General features: G+C 45.1%; 1 protein-coding gene and 1 long non-coding RNA gene across 7 annotated transcripts in view; one reads left to right on the top strand and one right to left on the bottom strand.

The window, feature by feature from the left end:
• Window positions 1-20631, bottom strand: part of LOC101791126 (sphingosine-1-phosphate transporter SPNS2) — a 135321-nt gene that overhangs the window by 5099 nt on the left and 109591 nt on the right. For 2 of the 3 annotated variants that reach the window (XR_003492749.3, XR_005260377.2), the window contains 3 exons: window positions 16505-16668; window positions 15847-15929; window positions 1200-1246 (listed from right to left, as the gene is read on the bottom strand). Coding sequence is in view for 1 of the 3 variants with exons in the window: in XM_027445956.3 (XP_027301757.3) it covers window positions 1204-1246; window positions 16505-16668 (207 nt within the window). In the remaining 2 variants the exon portion in view is untranslated. The remainder of the gene's footprint in view (window positions 1-1199; window positions 1247-15846; window positions 15930-16504; window positions 16669-20631) is intronic. The other variant, XM_027445956.3, reaches the window with a different exon arrangement.
• LOC106019454 (uncharacterized) lies at window positions 11507-15025 on the top strand. Of its 4 annotated transcripts, XR_011804341.1 has the most exons (5): window positions 11508-11917; window positions 12046-12133; window positions 12714-12835; window positions 13764-13885; window positions 14053-15025. It is a non-coding gene; the product is annotated as an uncharacterized lncRNA (long non-coding RNA). The 4 variants fall into 4 exon arrangements; XR_011804339.1 differs by having other exon boundaries at window positions 11507-11917; window positions 12714-13885; XR_011804340.1 differs by having other exon boundaries at window positions 11510-11917; window positions 13309-15025.

Below are 20631 nucleotides of genomic sequence, written 5' to 3'. Positions count from 1 at the left end.
CCATATTGTGCAGGAAATTGTCCCTGACCTTAAAAACCAGTGACTGCTGGGTTATGGAAAAATTCCCTATAAGGATAGCCTGGTTTCTCTCAACTTGTATAAAACTGGACCAAAAGAGAAAAAAAAAAGTACAATGAAAAAAAAAAGTGTGCACAGGACCCAAGTGTTCAGTTCTGTAAGGCAAGTTGCAGCAACACCAACTCATACTTGCTCCCCAATTTTTGAGTCTTTTGTGTTTTTTTAAAAAAACCTTTGTCTAAAAGCTGCTGCTAAATGACAGCGTATGATTACACATCCAGCCCAGAGACTGCAAGGTACAGGCAGGCCTACTTTATCCTCAGCCTCTACCAAAACATCCTCCCCTCTGTGGAAATAACACATCTGCTATACTAGAGATTGTAATAAATCGTTTTCCCCAAAAGGCCCTTCTTATGTGTGTTACCGAGTTCTGATTTTATGATTAGTCTTTCAATGCATTTAATTCATAGAAAAGAAATCTCCTCTTCAAAAAACAAATCTTGCTGTAATTAATTTTGGCTACAGTAAAATGCTGGGAAGTGTTTATCAATTGTTGCAGCTCTGAGCTGCGGTGCTGTGACTGCCGGTGAGCGATAAGAACAGCCTGAACACAAGGGAGGAGAGGGAGTGGGAGTGGGAGTGGGACTGTCCCGCTGGCTCCCTGCCAAGGTCTCAGAGCCATCACCCTTGATCGAGGGTTGCAGTGGGGACAGTCCTAGCAGCCACACGGGCGTTCTCGTACTGCCAGAAAGCATTTTTCAGCAGAAATGTTTGGATTTGGAATCTGCTAGAAATGGCCATGTGATAGTGAGCAGATGTTAGACCAAAAGCAAAGCAGCAGCAAGTTTTGGGAATGCAAGATATATTCAGGCAAAGGCTAAATTCTGGCTTCGGACAATCACACCTCTGGGTGTTCAAGTTGATAGGGGGTGCATGGCCTTACCTGCTCCAAGAGGGGAGCACAAGGCTTCTAGAAATACCTCAGTGCAACAAAGGACACTTGAGTTTTGACCCCTGGTTTTTGTGTTCCTGCTTTGCTCTGATTTGGGTCCAAGGTAGCAAAGGTGCAGATCGTGGCTATCAAAAGTTACCCAGTTTCCAAGTGATATGGAAAGAAATGAGTTGGTAGGGGTTTGGAGAGGATGGGTAGCTGAAAGCAGTTGCTGGTTGGGGTCACTCACCGTCTCAGACTTTGACGGAGGCTGGTGGCATCACGAGGTGATTCACCCTGGGGGAAGGAGAACAAAAGCGACATGAGAGAGCTGCAGCTGGCCAAGGAGCAGACTTCCAAAAACATACCAGCCTCTTAAATCCAGGTTCCCACTGCTTAACAGTTTCTAAAGAGATAGCACGTTATGCTACAGGGCAGGACAGTTATTAAAGCTGAAACCCTTTCACAGTGGTGTCTGATAGCAGTTCTGACAATTGCTGGAACACGCCAAGTAATATTGCTGACACTAATTGACAAGGACTTGGGAAGGCCCCGGAGGCATTCAGACGTAGCAATTGTTTCCCGAAGCCAGTGACAAGGCTGTGCATACAATGCCTGTTGGATGGTGTCCTTCAGAGTTGACAGCATAAATGTAAACAGTCACCACTGATAAAAATTAAATTAAAAAGAAAGCTGCCTTTCAATTTTCAGCTCCTGGAGACCTGCTGCTGTTCCAGACAACTGCTCCCAAGTGATTGATGGGGTCCGGCGAGGACTGCAGCATCGCCAGGGAGAAGCTGTTGCCTCCTGCTACTGAGGGCAGCGAGGGGGACGGATCCTGTTTGCTGTGTGAGGTACCCAGGGAAAAAAGCAGTTGTAGTTTCACAAGGTTTATCCCGTAGACCTGCTCCTTCTTGTTGCAGTACACACCCTGTGCAGTTCAGCCTTCCTCAGCAGCAGCTTTGAGCTGGAGCTGCCACCAGCTCTCCTGCAGCTGCAGATGTCCCCTCCTCTCTGGCTTTTTAAACACCACTCATGCCTTCCCAGCTTGTGGTTACTGAGGGACAGGAACAATCATCTCCTTTGATAATGTTAAGCCCAGCAGGGCCCTAATGTGGACTGTAGAAAGGACAAGTCACCCCCGGACTGCAATAAACCTGGGACTTGCTTTCTGTCTTGGGTGGTCACTGACATCAGTGGAACTGCCAGGTTCTGGATAACCGTGCTGGAAAACCCCGACTTCACTTAAGGGTCTGGCTTTACGGAGCCACGTTTGAGTGCTTCACCCAAATGCACTCTAGCTGTACTTGGCCAAGAGGAGAACAAATGAGTCACAAAGTAGGAGTCTTCTCATACCACTTGGCTGCTAACTTAGAATAACAAACTAAAACTGGTATTGTGTACCTGAAAGGATTGCAGCAGGATTTTGCAATCACATGCAAAAGCACCACTTCTGTCTGAATCAGTGAAAAACCTGGGCAGGTTTACAGGCAAGATCACAGAAAGTATCTGCCTGAGTGCCTACCAGGTAAGAACGCAGTGAAGCATCATTTTCCTTTGGAAAATGCGGATTCATTAAAACTCTTCTGTGGCTCCCCAGACTTCACACCTGGCCTTAGACACCCTTTGATGCTGAAAGGGGATGGTGCTGGGTTAAGACCTGTTCCGGGATGAAAATGAACCAGTGGTTAGAGGTCAACTTCCAAGAAATATCTGCAGCAGAAATTGGCCCAGCTCAGCCTGGAGAACATTGCCCCAACCTCGCAGGAAGTTTTCTCCAAGACGCAAAGAAGCTTCTCTGCCTTTTCTGCATGTGAAGGCTCTGGACTGAGGTGGTTTTGATGCAGGAGCTGCCCTGAGCTTCTTTGTAGAATTACCATTCTTTGTAGCCCTGTTGCACTGGACAGTCTATTGAACATTTTAACTATGCTTTCATTATCAGAATACATCAGAGAGCTGAAACATCACCTTGTGATGCTCGAGGCAGTGCTAGAAGCAGGAAGTAAACCATGCTATTTTATGCAGCTATCGTAGAATACTAAAACTCCAGCTGTTTGGCTGCTCAGTAATGTTGTTGGAAAGCAATGTCCCTTACCGGGGTACCCCTTCCACATTTTTACAAGATACAGAATATACACAGAAGACATTTGTTTTGACACTACACCATCTCTCGTGTAGAGACCCCCCCTGCATTGCTGACAGGTGAGCACACCAGGCTCTGCTTCTTGTATCACGCATGTTTCAGCCTCCTACGGAATAAAAAGTACACCCCGCATAAGTACTTCTGCTACCTTGAAGTCATGAGAATGCCTCGTCTGCTCTATTTTAATGCAGTTCTCTCAACTTCTGCTTTATCTTTCTTTTACAGAAGGGAACGGAGGCCTAGGGGGGCTGTTCCTGAAATGCACTGAGAAGATTTCACAGGAGATTAGACCCCACATGACTTTGAGAACCTGCTGGGGACAGAACGGACTTTCAGGAATCACACAGGAAGCTCGTAGGCAGAAGAGAGAACTGAAGTAGTCTCCCAAATTTCAGGGCAGCCTTTGTTCTCAATCACTGTGCTGTAGACAATGGTCACTGACTTGAGCACAGCTGGGTTTCAACAAAGCCCAGCTGACGGGTGGCAGCAGGTCAGCTCTGAATTTATTTTTTTAAGCAAAAATGCTCATAATAAATTTTAGATTCTCTTAGGTGGTAAAATGTCTTGCATGGGCTTAAGCTAACAAGACTCAAGAGCCTATAAATCCTTATTTAAGTCCCACTTGTCTTTCTGATAATGATAATCCCACACTGAATAGGTTATCGCTTCCGATTTGGGGATATCTGCTGACTAAAGAGTGGTTCCCAAATTGTTCTATTTTCTCTGCATTGTTTTCTCAAGATTGTGAATGTTTTCATTCCTTGAAGAGAGCAGGGTGGGAACCACTCTGTTATTTCCTGAGGGGGAGGAAACTTGCCCAAATTGCCTTTCAAGAACAGAAGCTGTACAACTCTTTTTGATTGTTTTTATGGGCTCCTCTAGCAGTTAAAAATGAGACCAACTCCTTCTGACCCCATCATTTCCTCCCCTGTCAAACCCAAATACTTCTCCTAGATGCTATCAAACCATTTCCATGTAATGTGACAGCATCTATAATTCTGAAGCATTTATATGACTGTCTGTTTAATATTAAACTACATGCTTTAGGGCTGTTAAATATTTATACTGTGTAAAATGCATCTAATTTCACAGCACCTCAGCTGGTGAGAGAATTGCATAAGAAAAAGAAGATGAATTTAAGATAACAGATGAGTCACCAGAACCCTTACAGGTCAGCTATACACTAGTTTCAGTTTCAGGAGCTGTGCAGAGATGGTTCTCCAAGTGCTGGGTCCGTCAGTGTAGCTGCTCACCAGTCCAACAGATGCCGGAGCTTACGGTTTGTAGTGGCAGAGTACAGCTCTACACTGCTGCACAGTTTCTGGCACAATCTGGGCCTTCCAAAGCCTTTGAGAGAGGCTTTGCTGCTCAAATCCAGTCCTTGAATGCTTTGCTCCACCCTGTGCCAGCACGAACAAAACCCAGGCCGCCCTTCCTAGCTGCAGTTCTGGCTGTTCCAGCAGTGTGGGGTGAAGCTGTGAGAAGGCACGGGGGGACGTATGTCCCACTGACTTCCATAAAATACAGCCTACTGAATGTTTGAGCTCTACACCTTTATCATTTCGGTCCACGACCTTAACCTCAAGCAGGTAACGGGATGTCAAGAAGAACACACTTACAGACTGGTGTGTGGGGCACCATCGTGCACGAGACTCCTAGAGAGAGGCTGTGCTTAAATAAAACTTTTGTGAATGCTACGGACACCCTTTAATGTTCAGTTTCATACATAACTAAACAACACACGTATTTTAGTATCCTGTAGATTGCCAAAAGGCCTCGCTCTCTTGTTATCTAAACAAGTCAGGCTCTGGCTTCTGTAACAGCGAAGCGTATTAGGAAATAACATCCTAATTTTTACAGCCTGCTGTACTTAACATCACTTAACTTTTACAACCAACAATAAAACGCTTCAGTGGGGTCCTTCTAGCCTGCAAATAACTCATTATTTGACTAACAAGAGCTCATTCAGTAAAGAGTACTGGGGCTACAGGGGCAGCTACATCGCTGTACGTAGCAGCAGCCCTGCCGGTGACTAAGGCTCCTTCCTCCATCTCACAGGAGAGAGTTGTGTGTTCCTGGAGCACCGCGATGAGCTCTAAGTGTCTGGCTGAAGCAGTGCTTCAGGGGGGATACGAATGTAGGAGTCACAAATGGCACCCTTCAGCAGAGTCCTCGCTGGCTGAGTTTTCTCAGACAGTGCTGGGGTAAACCTGGGTTCAATGAGCAGCTTCTGAAAGCTGCCTGGGGAGCGCTTACTGGGCAGCAGGGCTGATGTCAGTGGCCTCAGCAGAAAGAAGGGTCAGACCCGCTTACAAAAGCCGAACAAACTCAGCTGGCAAACACCAGGTCTCGGTGAGGTTGTTGATGAACACTGGGAGCACCCAAGCTCGGGCAGCAGCCATCTGCCCCTCCTGTAAGCACTGCAAGGCCAAGGAGCATTTCCAGAAGGCCTCGTGAACACACTGCAACCAGAAATGGTAGGTGCTGAAGTGTTTATATGGACAGACACCCTGAAAGGCAGACCTTAAGGCCTTAAATCTATGAATAACATGAAATTTCTTTTCCAAATACTGCAGGTAATTAAAGAGTCTCTTTGCATCAGAGCTTTAGAGCCAATGACACACGTGCCAGCCATGTGTCGGTGATGATTAGCAGCCCAGCCAGGTGCAGCAATCTGCAAATCCAGCTACTGAAGCTCATCAGTAGCATTCAAATCTAACATTGCTGCCTCAACCTGTGTGAGAAAAATCAAGGCGAAGCATCCTGATTTGCAGCTCCACACCTGTGTGACTTTCAGATGTGGCAGTGAATTTATCAATTGATAAACGAACAGGGGAAGTCACTTGCACACACCGTTAGCTCACACCATCGTTATCACTGCATTCCTGCAGAGAACTGACTCAATCATTATGGAGCAGGAGAGCTTTGGGCAGCCTTCCTCTTTGGGTTTCTTGATCTTCAGATGCACACAACTTCAGGTCCATCAGGTAAAGTAAAAGCCTAAGGTAGAAGTAGTGTGGTCACTGTAGTCTCTCTCATCCCTAAAAGAGGACAAGTGTAGCTGCAGCTAAAAGAGACCTCTAAAACAAAGGAGCATGAAGTGGGCTTAGGCACAGGCAAAGTTCTCTCCCTGCACAATAACCACCTCCAGGTTTACCAGCTGTGGTTCAGAAGGGCAGGGACATTAGGAAGGTTCGTTTGACATCGCTCACTTCATCCACCAGCTTGTTACTGTAGGGATCAGTTGCATGAAGTAAATCCTTGCCGAAGCCATTTGCCAAAACATGTTAACATTTTCGTAAACAAAGGAGGGAAACGGACACAAGGCTGCAGAGCACCTCACTCATATTTTCCACCACTGCATACTGTCAGCACCCTCAGAAACACAGCTTGCAGTTGGCCTGCCAGCAAAACAAGCAGGTAGGGAGCAGAGGACCAGGAAACACCTCGTAAAAAGCACAAATTACCCCATTTATTTGTCAGTCATACTCTACACAGACTCTACAGCTTTGTCTCACCAGTATTTCACCACGCAGGGATGTATAGCTGCATTTCACTGGGGTTTTGTTATATTTCCCTTGAGGACTTTGAATCACTCAAACTCCATTGAAAGCACCAGGTTTCATCTAGTAACGCACAGTGCTAACAGGGCTGCACGTGTGGGCGCTGACTTCTTGCAAAGATTTTTGGCCCTGAAATGAATCAAAGGGTATTCTGCTTGCCCTTGGGATTTTGTTGACTGCAGAAGCCAAACCTGCTGCCCTAGCTCCTGCACAGCACTTGTTCAGCTTGGCTCTCCACCACATTTGTGCCGGTAACACACTGGTCCCAACAAGGCACCTCCTTTTTGCCAGATGTTACCAACAGCACAACCAGCGGGCTGGAGACTCCAGTTCAAGTATGTACCTTGTAAACCCTTCATAACACAGAGCTTTTAATCAAGCAGTGCAGAATATACATGCACAAACCATTGCTGTCCTCCAGTAACAAAGGACAGTTGCAATTTTCACCTGCAATAGGAAGGGGCTGGAGTTCCCTGCTGTAACAGGGCTTGTAACAGGGTTCTGCTGTGACACTGAACAAGCTGCCAGGTGCATTTCTACCTCCGTCTCAGCCCTAAAAGACGGCTGCTTTACGTTTAACCTTAGTTCAACCTATTATGTCCTGAGCCGGGTGTAAGAACAGCCAAATTAAGGCTTGCTTCCAGACAGCATGTCCTGTTTTAACTGAACTCGAGCTATTTTGATAGTGAAATCACTAACTTTGTACAAGACACCCAAGATTAACAACATGCATTACCACTGAAACTCAGCGCTTTGATTTAAAAGGCTCCTAGCATGCTGCACCTGAAAACAAGGACTGAAGGTGAAGATGCATGGAAGGTGAGCAGTAGTAATACATCAAGCTAGAAAGATCCCAGCGAGTGGTACAGGGACAGGACTGGCACAGCTAAAAATAGTCCATGCACCGAGCTTCCCGATGCAGCATGACAGGTTCCTCCAGCCTCCCAGGAAAAGGGTATGCTGGATGAAGCTGAGGTCAGTTTGCTAAAGAACACCAAGCATAACACTATTTTTTTAAAAAAAAGAAGCAGAACAGGAGTAGCTTACATTGGAGTAGGAAACTACTGCTTAATTTAGCTCTGCTGGCTGCTTCTGCTCACTCACTTCTACCCAGAGAGGAAGCCTGGGGCTTGTGTAAATCTGAAGCACTCCAAACCAAACTACAACGGGACCTGGTTGCGTGCAGCCCTCCTGGCAGCTGCTGGCATAGAGCTGCCCTTCCCTCTGCAGCCAGAAACGGTGTCGGTGTCGGTCTGCACTGAGCAGCAGCTCTCTTGTGGGTTCAGCCTGATGGGGGCTTCGTGCTGGTGGTGACAGGTGCTCTGCCAGCTGCACTAAAGTAATGAATTGGCTTAAATCCCCTTCTCTTCCTGCACATCAGTTGGTTTGGTGAACAGAATATGATGATCGTGTACAGCAAATACATTTTTTTCTCTATTTATTTGGTACAGCCCCTCAAAGCTGCACAGACTCCGTTAGTATTTTCTATCTGCTCATTTAACCCAGGTGCTGAATATATTTCTCCCCAGAGGAATAAACACGGTCAGCTTCTATTTTTCCTCTTCCATAGATCTTATCAGAGGAGAAAAATGGTGTAAAGAAAAAATTAATAACTTTTTCTTCTATTTTTCCAGGCAGCTGCAACAGAACAGATCTGAATAAGAGCAGTTAACAGCACTCATTAGGTACTTGGATGAAAATGAACTTCAGAGCTAACTCTGCCTTACTGCTCTGTGGTGGTACAGTAATGGTGCTTCCAAAGCTACTGAAGATTCAGGACTCTGAAGCCCTCAAAACTTTGGGCTTGAGTCTGTCCCCGTGTACACAATGCTGCCAGCTAATGATGAACTCAGGGTGAAGGTGGTGGGATTGCCTGTGCCATGGAAAACATAGATAAAATCATAACTCTCATGTCCACTGAAATAAAGGAAGAAAGAGGAAATGGAGGGTCTTGCTTTTTTTTTTTTTCATGATTGAATGGGAGGGAGGATAAAACATGACAGGTGTGATCTAATTAAATCTTTAAACAACAACTCCTGTACAATTTCCTGATGCCAACCAACCAACCAAACATATTTCTTACCCTCCAAAAATAACTGCCTCATGATACAGCTCCTTTTACCAGTCTCTAGCAGGTATCACAGAATCACTCAGGCTGGAAAAGAGCTCTAAGATCATCCAGTCCAACCTTTAACCTCCTACTGACAAGTCCACCTCTATGGGGAACTGTCCTGCTCTGCTCTGCTGTAACGGTCTGGGCAAGCCCTTTCTGGCATGTGGTTGTGGTCAGGCAGCAACTTGAGGAATGACTAAGCCAGAACACTTCAGACAGGCCTCGTGGAAGTACTGGAAGTAATAAGCTAACAGTTTTGTCCCTGTTTTACTAAAAGACGTCACTCAAGCCAAGGCCCCAACCACAATTAAATTACTCTAACACACACACAGAGTCACAACTGGCTGAAAATCTGCCTTGCCAAACACCTCTGGTCCAGGTTCAGAGTGCACAAGTCCACGGACTGCCATTATGCTAAGTGCTAATTAGCCTATTAACACAGTTGCCATGAATATGAGCATGCAGTTCTCCACGTGAAGAGGTCATCTGCTGCTGATAAAAGTCAATACCTTTATAATACGTTCTGTGACTGTGACAGTCTTCAGGAAACAGACTGGCAAAGCAGCATTTTTCATTACTGGTTCTATTTCCCTGTGTCAGAAAGGCTTTCTGGCTTGGAAGACTGCTTTCTGTTCCGTTGCTCCAGTCACCTGCATGAGATTTCATCAGATTTCGTACCTGTGCCAGGGCAGCCTTAGCAAAGAAACTGTCTTAGCATGAGTTTAAAATACCTTCCTGTGTGGCAATGTCCTTGCATGCCAAGAACTGTCCTTTGCAGTGACAATGTGCCATATTTCATCGATTGTGAGCATATGGTTTAAGTCCCCTTCCACCTTGTGGGCAAGAGCTTTTAATCCTGTTCTCCAGCTGATGAGCATTTTAGGGATAGCATTTACTTCTTGAAGGTCACAGCAGAGTCAGTAACCAAGACAGCAGGACTCAAAGCAGTTCTTGTGATGCTCTTGGAAAAGGAAGCTGTGCCTCCCTCTAACTTCAGCCACATGGAACAATTCCCTTTCTGCTGTAGAACAGCAAACAGCTGGGAATAGTCTAGGAATACTGTAGCACAGGAGATTAACCTCAAAAGGACAGTATGTACGGGCAATGGAGGGGCTTGGACAACCACGACGTTCTGCCTGCAGCCTCTGCCACAGCCTGCAGACAGCAAGAGCTATGCCAGCACCAGCTGGCTCTGTCCTTCTGCCTATACTTAAGCAAAGCTCCTGCTGCCAACAATTAACTTGAACAGCATATTTCAAATGCTGTGAGCTTTTTGTGTAAGGACCGCGATTCATCTCAACGTGTCTGTGAACAACCAGACTGACCTTTGACATCTTCCTACATAACCTGCAGGTAATCTGCAGGTTGACTAAAGCAGGAGAACAAAACAGTTAATTGTTTGGTATAAGGCCTATTTTCCATCTGCATGAAACCAGCAGCTCCCAATTGAAGAAAGCAAATCAGCATTTAAAATTCAGCTAGTCCCAAGCCACTACATTCTTGTATCTGCTAGCTCCATTTACAGATTTACAAACACAACTAGTAAACAGGGAAAAAACAAACAAACAAAAACACACAACCCCAGAACCACACACCAGTCCTACAAGTAGGCTTTTTCCACTAATAAAAAAACTACTTACATGTATATTTTCACCACCTCCCAACTCTTTGGTTCCATATAAACCATCTAATAGTCTAATCCTGTTCCATCTGAAGTCTATGCATCTTTTTCATGTCACTCTATGATCTTCAGAACACACTCCTCGCCTTTCTCCCTTCATCATCACAGAGCCTCTGCATCCTAAGCTGGGCTTTTTGCTGCAAATCGGCATGCCTTCAAAAGGCTAAGGGCATCTTATCTGGGCTAAAAAAGTATCCTGAGCTTATATTCCTATAGGAAATATTTAACTCTTTTTTTTTTTTTTTTGTAAAGTGAAAAAAGCAAGCAAAGCAATAGTGTTATTCCCCATAAATAGCTGAATATCAGCAGTGGGTGAACTGTTCAAATATCCCTGTATGGGACTTGTGTGATTAAATCCACTAGCTGGCCCTGAAATCCTCAGACTGGCACTGCTTCAATGCAGCACTGAGACAGCTCTCTAAAGTTCATGTTCAGCTTCTCTAAAAAAACCACCTTGCAGCACATCTTAAATTATCTCATGAAAGATAAATTCTTTTCAGTAATGCAAATGACCAGAGTGGAATGTGCTGTGCATCAATCCAGCCCCCCAGTTATACCTGTGACACTGTTAACGGAGGGGACTCTCCTGTACTGACAACAGCATAAGCTCACTTGATGGGTTCCTTTCTGTCTCTAACCACTGCCACAGAAAAATCAGAGAAAGGAGGCTTGACAGCTCTGTGAGTCCTTCCCCTGCCCCACATAATAGAATCTGCAAAGCAAAAATAAGGTCAGGCACTTTCAAATTGCTGCAATAGGAGAACTGGAAGATCATTTTATATCTAGTTCTAGAAAAGGCTAAAAATAAGCCTGATGTGAGGCAGGAGACAGAGTCTGAAAATGGATTATTCTCATTTTTCCTGTAATGCAATTTTCAGATTTGCCATGTTTAAGACAGCAGAAAAGGTGCAGGGACTAGGAATTGTTCTTTCTGTCTTGCACTATCTAGTCTGTAATAAGTATTTTCTTTGCAGTGTTTTACCCACCACTTTTAAAATTAAATGTTAATTACCACTGCTACTCAGCTAGAGTTTCCTCACCTGATCAAATCTTTTTTTTTTTTTTCTTCCTAATGAAATGTTTGATTTTAGGAAAGAAGAAAACCCTTCTAGAGGTGTTAAAGTAACCTGATTCTTTACCAGTCATGTAAACAAGCAGGTGAGCCATTTATGCCTGCAGGTCTCTCTGCAGTGATGGGTGGTAGCTAGTTAAATACCTGAATTCTTTTGTTGTGACCAGCTGCATCAGGGCAGCTATTTATTTCTGTTTGTGTCTGCGCCAGGGATATACGCTGCAGTTGCATCCTGCTGCCTGATCTGCATTGCTGTATCTTTGGCAGAAATACCCAGCATATATCATACAGGATGCAGGGAGAGACTGAACAATTCTAAACCTTGGATAGCCATCCAGAGCATCTTGCTGTATGGCTGGATGGGACAGGAAAGAACAGAAAATCTCAAGCCTCCAGGTACAAAATCAGTGATTAAATAAAAAATGATATAGGAAAAAAAAATCATTTGAGGGGTAGATTATCCGACACCTGCACAGGGTGGTGTCTTTCTGGAAAAATCTAGGTGAATTTGTTTTTTTTCTCAGCAACAACTGGAAGTAGACATCGTTGGAGACTGGACCCTGGACTACAGAACCAGCCTGTGCCTGCTGCAGAGCATCTGTGGTCCCACAGGTCGGTGTCTGTGCAGAAACAGAGGAGCGTTGCACAGCAAAGCTCCTGATGCTCCTGACACTCATGCTGACTGCCCAGAAAAAATCATCTTACACGCTAATTACATTACAGTGATTTATGTGCCCTGGCATCCAAAAGTGGTCAGAGCTTGTGGAAAGGACTTTTTTTAAAAAACTTTTCATAATGAAAAGAGCACATTCTTCCTAATTACTAGTGAAGCCACTGCTCCTACTAAGTACTAATATAGGCATTTCTTCTGCAGCTCTCCAGGGTGAGGCTTTGTTTTCTCAAGTTATCTGCATTATGAGCAAGAAACAAGCCGTAGACCACAGATGCAATTCCCAGCAGTGCTGAGCTTTTACTTCCAAGTGAAGTACCTGAAGTGCTCCTGACCTCTGGAAGTTGCCTTCTGGCTGATAACTAATTATATTATCTGGCTGATATTAATTAGTTATTACAATAATTATTATAATATTTATATTAGTCATTAACATGTTAATTGTAATAATTATTCTAAGTTATTATTGTAACTAATTATTATTATCTGGATGATAATAAGATTTCTGATCTGTTTCTGCAGGGCTCTGTCCTGGCAGGATACTCTCCCCTCTCCTTGTATATACGCTCTCCCAGAGCATCTCCAAGTACCACTTGGGTGTCATAAATTTTCATTATGCATGTAAGAGAAATATATAACAGAAGGTAGGTATGTTTGGAGAGAAAACATGACTGCTTTAGCCCTCCACTGCAGCACTACAGAACAGGAAAGGACCAACAGGATAGCCGAGTGAAACCACAGCTGTAATTGTAGTGGAGTGGTTTCATAAAGAACTGCTATATTTATGATTACGAGTGCATAAGAGCTCTTACAGAAACTATTCTCTAACCATTTTGTCTCTCTTAGCACTTTGGAAGGGTGAGGCTAAATTTGTGTTTTAAAAATTGCACCAAAAACGATTGGATTATATTACAGAGTGATGTACTGTATCGTGTTCTCTGCTAGTCCTAAATTGACTGAAAGCCTCTTTAAGCTGTCAGACTCCTAAGACAGTATCAAAGACACTGTAAAAGAATCAGGATTTTTTTTAGGAAAAGAGTTGCTATATAAAGATTTTTTTCTGAGTGTTTTTGTGAGAGGGGCAACCCCATTGACTGGAATTCCTGTGCTCCAAAAGCAGTGCACAACATATGCCAAGAACTGTGGCAATGATAAAAGCAGCGTAAGAACACCACGAGGCACTGAAAGCCTGGAAATTCTGTTTTTGAAAGGAAACGTGGTGGAAACTGGAAAAAGCTTTACAGGAAAGTGGCGTTGCTATCCTGATACTGTGTCCTGCCTGGAAGAAGAAATTATCTCAAAGCAAACACCCAGAGACCATCACACAAAGGAACAAACAAACCAAACCAAACCAAAAAAAAAAACTCCTTTTCACAGAAGCACTGAAATTAAAGCAGAGAAAGCTTAATTTCCATAGGCAGAGCAGGGCTGCAGAGAGCAGCGTTACACTTCTTTGCTTCCATATTAGTTCATTAGAGGGGTCTGCGACATCTGGCCCGCACGCCCTGACCCTACTGGTGATGAATGGATTTAATCTCTGGCATGTGACACTGGCGTTCGTGATTCCTGCAGGTTAATTGATTTCTTTTGGCAAAGCACAGCTCCAAGTCCCGTTGTCTGAGCAGCACGACTGACTGCAGAGAGAAAATAAGGCGTCTTGAAAAAGAAATTCTCCCATACCCAGCAAATAACAGGTAGGATATGAGAGAGGCTTGGCCAGGCAGGCAGTTATCGTTGCCAAAGGTGCGCGGTGCCAAGTGCAGATGGCCTGTCAGATAGCTGGGAGATGGACACTGGGTTTGAGTCCAGCACGGAGCTCTAAGCTGCTAATAGCAAAACACTCACTTGTCTTCTCTCACAGGCAGACATGCAGCTAATAACAAATCCTTCTCTGTAAATTCTTCCAAGAAGACCACCGAACCCTGTCAGCAAGAGCAGACGGGACCCAGTCGACAGCACAGACACCACGCACATGGCAGGCAGAGAAGCCTTACTCAGCAGCTGCCAACCTTATTAAAGATACTGCCTTACTGTTCAGCAGTGTGTCAAGCCGGAATTAAGCTGCAGTCTCCAGAAATCTGATGGTAGGATGACAGAGTATTTTTAACATGGGAGTGGGCATATCCAGAAAGAATGCAGAAGTCATTCGAGAGAGATTGCTTTGTTAGCCATTGTTTATGACAACTGGGACAGATTGCAACGGTAGGATCAGGAACTGAGTAATGTAAAATTCAGAAATGAGTGTGAATCGGACCAGGAAAGAGAAGGATGCTGAAAAAGAGAGTACAGCAAAAGCAGGTCTGATGCCTGCATAACTAAGGTTCTTCACTAAGTGGACCAGTGACTGGTTTGGGAGCTGGCATGCTTTGGGAGGAACAGAGTACAACCAAATCTGCTCAGGCTAGACAACAACAGACAAAAATAAACACATTTATTCAGGATAAAAGAGAGCTGTAGGTTGTGATCTCTCTACTACTTACTACCCTATCACCAAATTGTGTTTTTGGCTCCCAGCTGCAATAAAAGTCACCCTGAGCACCTAGAAACTTCTGCTCATCTTGCCATGTCCCCAAGGGATCAGCACTGCTTAGACTTGCTTGTACAGCTCATGTCTGGCATTACAGGAACAGAGCCAAAAGGCAGCCAGAGCAGTTCCCATCCTCCTGGCTCCCCAGGCTCTGGAGGCCCTTAGGATCCCATACAGGTTTTCATGTCTTCTCCACATTCTCTGCTGTACCATTGCCCTCTTCTTTCTCTTAGGAGGTTCTTCCTAACATCTAATCTCCAACTTCACTTACTGCAACTTAAAGCCTTTATAAGCAGATAGTAACAAAGCGGGCACACGCCTGTCATGCCACATCCCCAAAGCCACACCAAAGTTCAACTATGCAAGACTTAAGCTTCTTACAAGATACATGATGAGGTCTTGTTTATCTTGTTTTCTCCAGCATGTTTAAACACTTCATCATAGGTGGAATAGATACCTATAGGCACCAGGAGAGGAAAAACTTTATCTTGTATTTGTGTGTGTTAGTAAAAGGAAGGTGGAGCTGCTCTTACAGGGACTCAGGACAGCATTTTGGCACTGCTTTCAAATCTCTTGCATCCATCTGATAAGATGGTGTGAGCCAGAGAGTGTCACCCAAACTGTTCACACGCTTGTGTCAATTTCCAAACACCTTTTTTGCCTTGTAGCTGTATCATTTCTAGTGACAGTGACACGCCAGGGCCACTCTCTTCAACGTACAGCAAGGTATGCTCTGCTCTCTTGGTCTGTGCAATTATCACAGGCTGCTAAAATGTCCGCATAGTGTTTTTTTGCTCCACGTATCTACATCTGAGTCACTAAACCGATGCAAACACTTGTGCAGTGAGATCTACATGGGTGAAGCTCAGTCACACAAAGTTCCCATTGCTGTGGCTGTCTGATGCAGCACTGCTGCTACCACAGCACGTCTATGCCATTGTTCCTCTACTGCTGCAAATGGCTCTCGCAGCCACTTCACAGGAATGATAACCTCCTCCTCCTCCTCCCAGTGGGAGCAAGGCAAAGGCAACCTCCAGCTAGCTCCAGACTAGTCGCCTGCCCGCATATTCAGCATGCCATTATACACAGGTACTCTTATTGTTCAACAATTAGGAGAAAGAGACTAACCCCAGGAGTGTGTATGTCATGTGGAAGCGTCTTCTGAATTACTGTAGTTGCCAACCGTGAGGTGGTCCGAATCGGTTTCTTTACTGCAAAACAGTAGCTTTTTTTTACAAGCTGTAAGAAGGGACTGGGTAAGACTATCTTTAGTACAGTGACCCTTGAGCGCGTGTGTCCCCACATACACAGCTTCCTTCTTTCTTGCCTGCTGTGCTGTAGATTAGAGGGGGTGAGCAGGACACAGGGGGCTGAGGTGGCACTCTGGGCTCAAAGCTGACCACCAAGCTCTGTAAGGTATCTCTTGCTGTCCACCTAGCAGTCCACAGGTCCAGCACACAGCAGCCCCTCACGGATGGCCTGGCCTGTGGCATGCTCACGCGAGGGTAAAAGGGGTCTGTGATCGTAAGTGCTGTGCTCCCCTCCAGGTCGTAAGCCAGTCACAGATCTACCAGAGCAGAAGCGTGTAAAGGATGCCCAGCCAGCATGACCCAAGCCCCTGTGCTTCGTGCAGCCTCATGCACTCTGCTGAGCTGAGGTTCTTACCATACAACCTGACATCCTTTACCTGGAAGGACCAAGGCCCAGGGAAAGAGTACAAGCATAAGAGTTCGAGAGAGAAAACAGGCTTTGGTACTTCCCCATTTGCAATTGCCAGGTTACTCACTGTTGTTCGGCTTTGGCTCGGTCACTTAGGAAGAAGAGGGCTGTGGCCAGGAAAAACATCCCTCCTAGGACAACGACAAACGGGCAGAGCATGAGTGCATACCCCAAGCTGAGGAACTCCCAGAGCGGGGACTCTTTTGTGCTTTGTCGTATCAGGTCTGAGATCTAGGAGAGAAGAGAAAAAAAAATTAGTCACTTAGATGAAAAATAGACATGATAATACCGAGGGAACACAGCTCCCTAAACAACCACCCACTGAACATGTGCACAATGTTTAAAATGGAAGAGTTTGTTCATGAGAGGCTGAATGCCCTTTGCATGCTTTAGCCTTCCGAACGCAGTTATTCTGCACTCTGGAGCCCGGGCACTTCTCTCTGTGAGCAGCATGGCAAGGTTCCCCTCTCCATCATTCTTCTGTCCCAATCTGTTATTCTTCCCTCAGCCCTCTCCACCTTCTCCCTAGCTACCTCAGTGATTGAATCAGTGGGTGTCTAACCTGGCAGTATTTAAATCGGTATGAGAAGCTCTTGCTAAAGCTCAGTAATATTTAATGAGTGTCTGCAGCTAAGACAATCACGTTTTAATATTTACTGTCCAGCAAACAACCACCCTCTATAAATCAAACAGAGGTAGCAGCAGTAAGGATGAGTCCCAAGGCACTGGCTATTTAAATGTCCAGTTCTGGCTTTGTCTGTGACCTTTTGTTGAGACAGAAATGCCAGTTGATACCAAAAGACTGCAGGCAATTTGCAGCATAAAATCCTGCGGCCGTGCACACATGCAAATCAGTTCTAGACACAGTCAAAGCTTGTGCAGCACCTCCCAAACTGCCACGCTGTTGCCGATGAGAAAGGTGGTGTAGCAAAATCTGACACTGAAAGCTTAAATCTAGACAAACTACAGCTAAGTGAAGTGATAAAATGTTACAGTCAGGAGAAAGCAGCGATTCACAGCCCTGCAGCCAACGGCATTGACCTGGGAGGCAAATGTGTGCGTAGAGATGCCTCAGAGGGGCCAAGCTCAGCAGAAGGTCACAGAGAGATGACACTCAGGGAGACACCAATGAAGAGGTCACGGTGCGTGCTTTAAAGGCTCTGTAGCAGGGAGATTCTTTGGAGCACTGGTGGCCTCCGTGACTACTGGAATCCTCCTCATTACTCAGCCTGGCTCCAGCTCCAGTGAAGGGAAGGAGAAGCAGCCAGCCTGGTGCAGGAGGGGAAACTACTCTGTGCACGAAAGAGCAGAGGATCAGCTTTCATGACAGCAATGTCAAGCAGAGACAAGTGAATAAACACAGGAAGAGTGTATCTACAGAACTGATGGAAGGTTTTTAGCCAGATTTCTCTGTTTCACTCCCTGCTCTAGAAAGGAGGAGGAGAAAATTTCAGTGTTTCAGATATAGCAAAGGAAGCATTCCTGGCCTCTCAAAGAGAACTTCATTCACATTGTATAACACACACAAAAACAGGAGCATTAGCACCAAGTCTCAGGTGAGAACTGACGGCTAAAAAAGTCCTTAGACTGAAAGACGAACAACAGTGGCTAACAATCTGAGAGACATTAAAAAAGTAGCAAAAAGACTTGAATGTGAAAAGAATGCACCCCCAGGAAATCAACAGCACACACACTGCACCCAGAAGACAGGGACCTCAGCTGGCAATCTATTCCCTCTTGTATCCAGACACCTTAGTTCCCCACATTTCCCTTTCTCTTCATTATGAACCAAAATTCCATATTCAATCAGCTCCTCCATGTGCAATAGCAAGAACTGAGGCTATTCTACAACAGAAACTGAGATATTTCATTATTGGGAATGGATCCAATTATCCTCCGAAAGGAGCAGGCAATAAATCACTCACCAAATTGACATGATAGATCAGCTACGGATGATGAAAAGCCAGCCATAGGTGACGTGACATTCTAGGCTAAAAACAGCTTTGAAAATGTAGTCTCCAACAAATAAAACTCCCAATACACCTTGCCCCACACTCCTAATTATGCCTTCTAAGGCATCATATTGACCTTTTATACCAACAGGTCTTGGTAATGTTAATTATGGTACCTTTGAAATTTTTAACCCAACAGAATCTTAAGTGCCTGTTTTAGGAACAGCAGTGTTTCCTCCCATCCAAGGTAAAATCCCATCCCTCAAGCCAGATGGATTTGGAAACTGATCTCACCTCAGTTTCCTATAGTCCACTCACCAATCTCTTAATTCTGGAACTTTTATCAGGGCTTAGATATTGTTTTTGCTGTTAACTTGCAGTCACTATTCTGCTTTGTTGTGTTCTACTCAGTACAAGCCACCTGCTAAGGCTGGGACTTTGGCATCTCCTCTCCAGAGGACACAGGATGTTATTACAGCCTTGTGCTCCAAGAATGACACACAGTTTGCCAAACGGTCTGCTCTGGCCTCTCACTTTTTGGCTTGCAGGCTCCTTGCAATGATGGGACTCTGAGTTGTCTGACTGTGATCTGGCAAGACCCGATCTAGAATCATTTTCAGTGTCTTCTTTCTGTCCCGAGTAACAAAGAGCAGGTGCTGCATGCACGGTCAGTTCCAGTTCTTCAGCAAGGAGTCAGGTACGGGATTGCTTCTCTTGCTCTGCCAATTGGTAAGTGGCAAAAAACTCCAAAACATTTATCCAAAACCTGGGGGTGGAAAGTGAGTGAGCTCTCCTACTGCATTGCAAGTTTTGCAAGGATTCGATAACATCTTAAGCATGAAAGTTCACATCTTCTTTTCCCTAAGATAGGTCTTGGGCCAGGAGGAATGACTTTGCTGAATACACTTCAGCTCACGGTGTTTTTATAAGAGAACACAACCGACATGTGTTCAGTGGGCGGCAAGCAGCTGGGTGGAGTCCAGCGAGAGAAAATGCCCACTGTCTGCAGAACAAACAGTACGGCTCCAAGGGGCCTGATCCCCAAATCCCAAATCTCTGCTCGTGTCTCAGTCTGAGTGCAGAAGACAGCAAAGGGAAACTTTATCACCTTTCTCTGGAAGCATGTGCTGTTTTTTTGGACCAATGGATGTTCAGGTATGCTGAAGCTCTACAGCAAGACACCTTGCTGCTGTGTTACTCTCCCTCCTGAAGAGCAGGAGCAGTTAAAGTCATTCCCTAATTGTACAGTGTAATGGCAATTATCATCTCACTTGCCCTCTCTTATTGCTGAGTGGTACATCTCAATTCCTCTGCAATTGCTTGTTTTTTTTCTACATTTCTGGCTTTGCCTTTTGGACACAAATTTCGCTACACAAAAGGATATTTCCACTGCAGTACCTGGCACAAATTCCTGATTTTTATTATTACCGATTGGGTACAAGCCAGGTTCTCTCTGGCTCCTCTCTTCAGCACGACTCCTTAACACAGCACCCCTCGTAACCCCATGTTGGAGGACTAAAAGTCAAACATCCTGTTAACCTTAATTGTGCCCTTCTGAAATCAAAGCCAAATTAGTTACCCGGCTGGTGACAATATCAATAGCTTGCATTTGTGCATGGAACCTAAGTATGACCTGTAGCAAGAATTCCTGCACTGCTTCCCCTGTGTTGGGCTCATCTGTTTATGCCCTTTTACTCCTCCCAGGATCAGCAGACTTCATTAAATAACTGGTGCTTCCTTAAAAGGGCCACAGAAAATTAAAAAAATCAATCAAGTGTTCCACTTTCAATGCTAACAAATGGACTTTGTGTGTCTGTTGGTGTTAGAGCAACATTTGCCTCCAGACAACATTTGCCCTAGCTAACAGGAGAGGTTTGGAAGACTATTTTCTCCATGTCATTAACTGCCCTTCTCTTCAGGTCTGGGCTGCCCAGGGATTTTGTAAGGCAACACTGACTTTCTTCTCTCCCAGCAGGAGATGCCTTGTCCCACAGGCAATGTGGAATCAGGAAACACGGCTCATGTTAGGGCACAGGTACTAAATGTGTAGGGGAGGGTGATGCACACTTAGGTGCAAAAATCAGGTCTGTGGTAGGGGACTGCAGTTTGGGAGCACACCTTTAGCAGTATCCCTGTCCCTGCACTCTCATTTCTTTGCAGGATGGACACCCATCACCATCTTCCCTGCTGCCGACTGGAGTGACATGATGCTTGGCAGCAGCAAGGGGGACTGGCACCTGCC

The sequence above is a fragment of the Anas platyrhynchos genome, chromosome 20 (assembly GCF_047663525.1).
Source record: "Anas platyrhynchos isolate ZD024472 breed Pekin duck chromosome 20, IASCAAS_PekinDuck_T2T, whole genome shotgun sequence".
Taxonomy (NCBI): Eukaryota; Metazoa; Chordata; class Aves; order Anseriformes; family Anatidae; genus Anas; species Anas platyrhynchos.
Note: the sequence above shows the minus strand (reverse complement) of the source record. Positions and strands in the feature narration are given on the sequence as shown.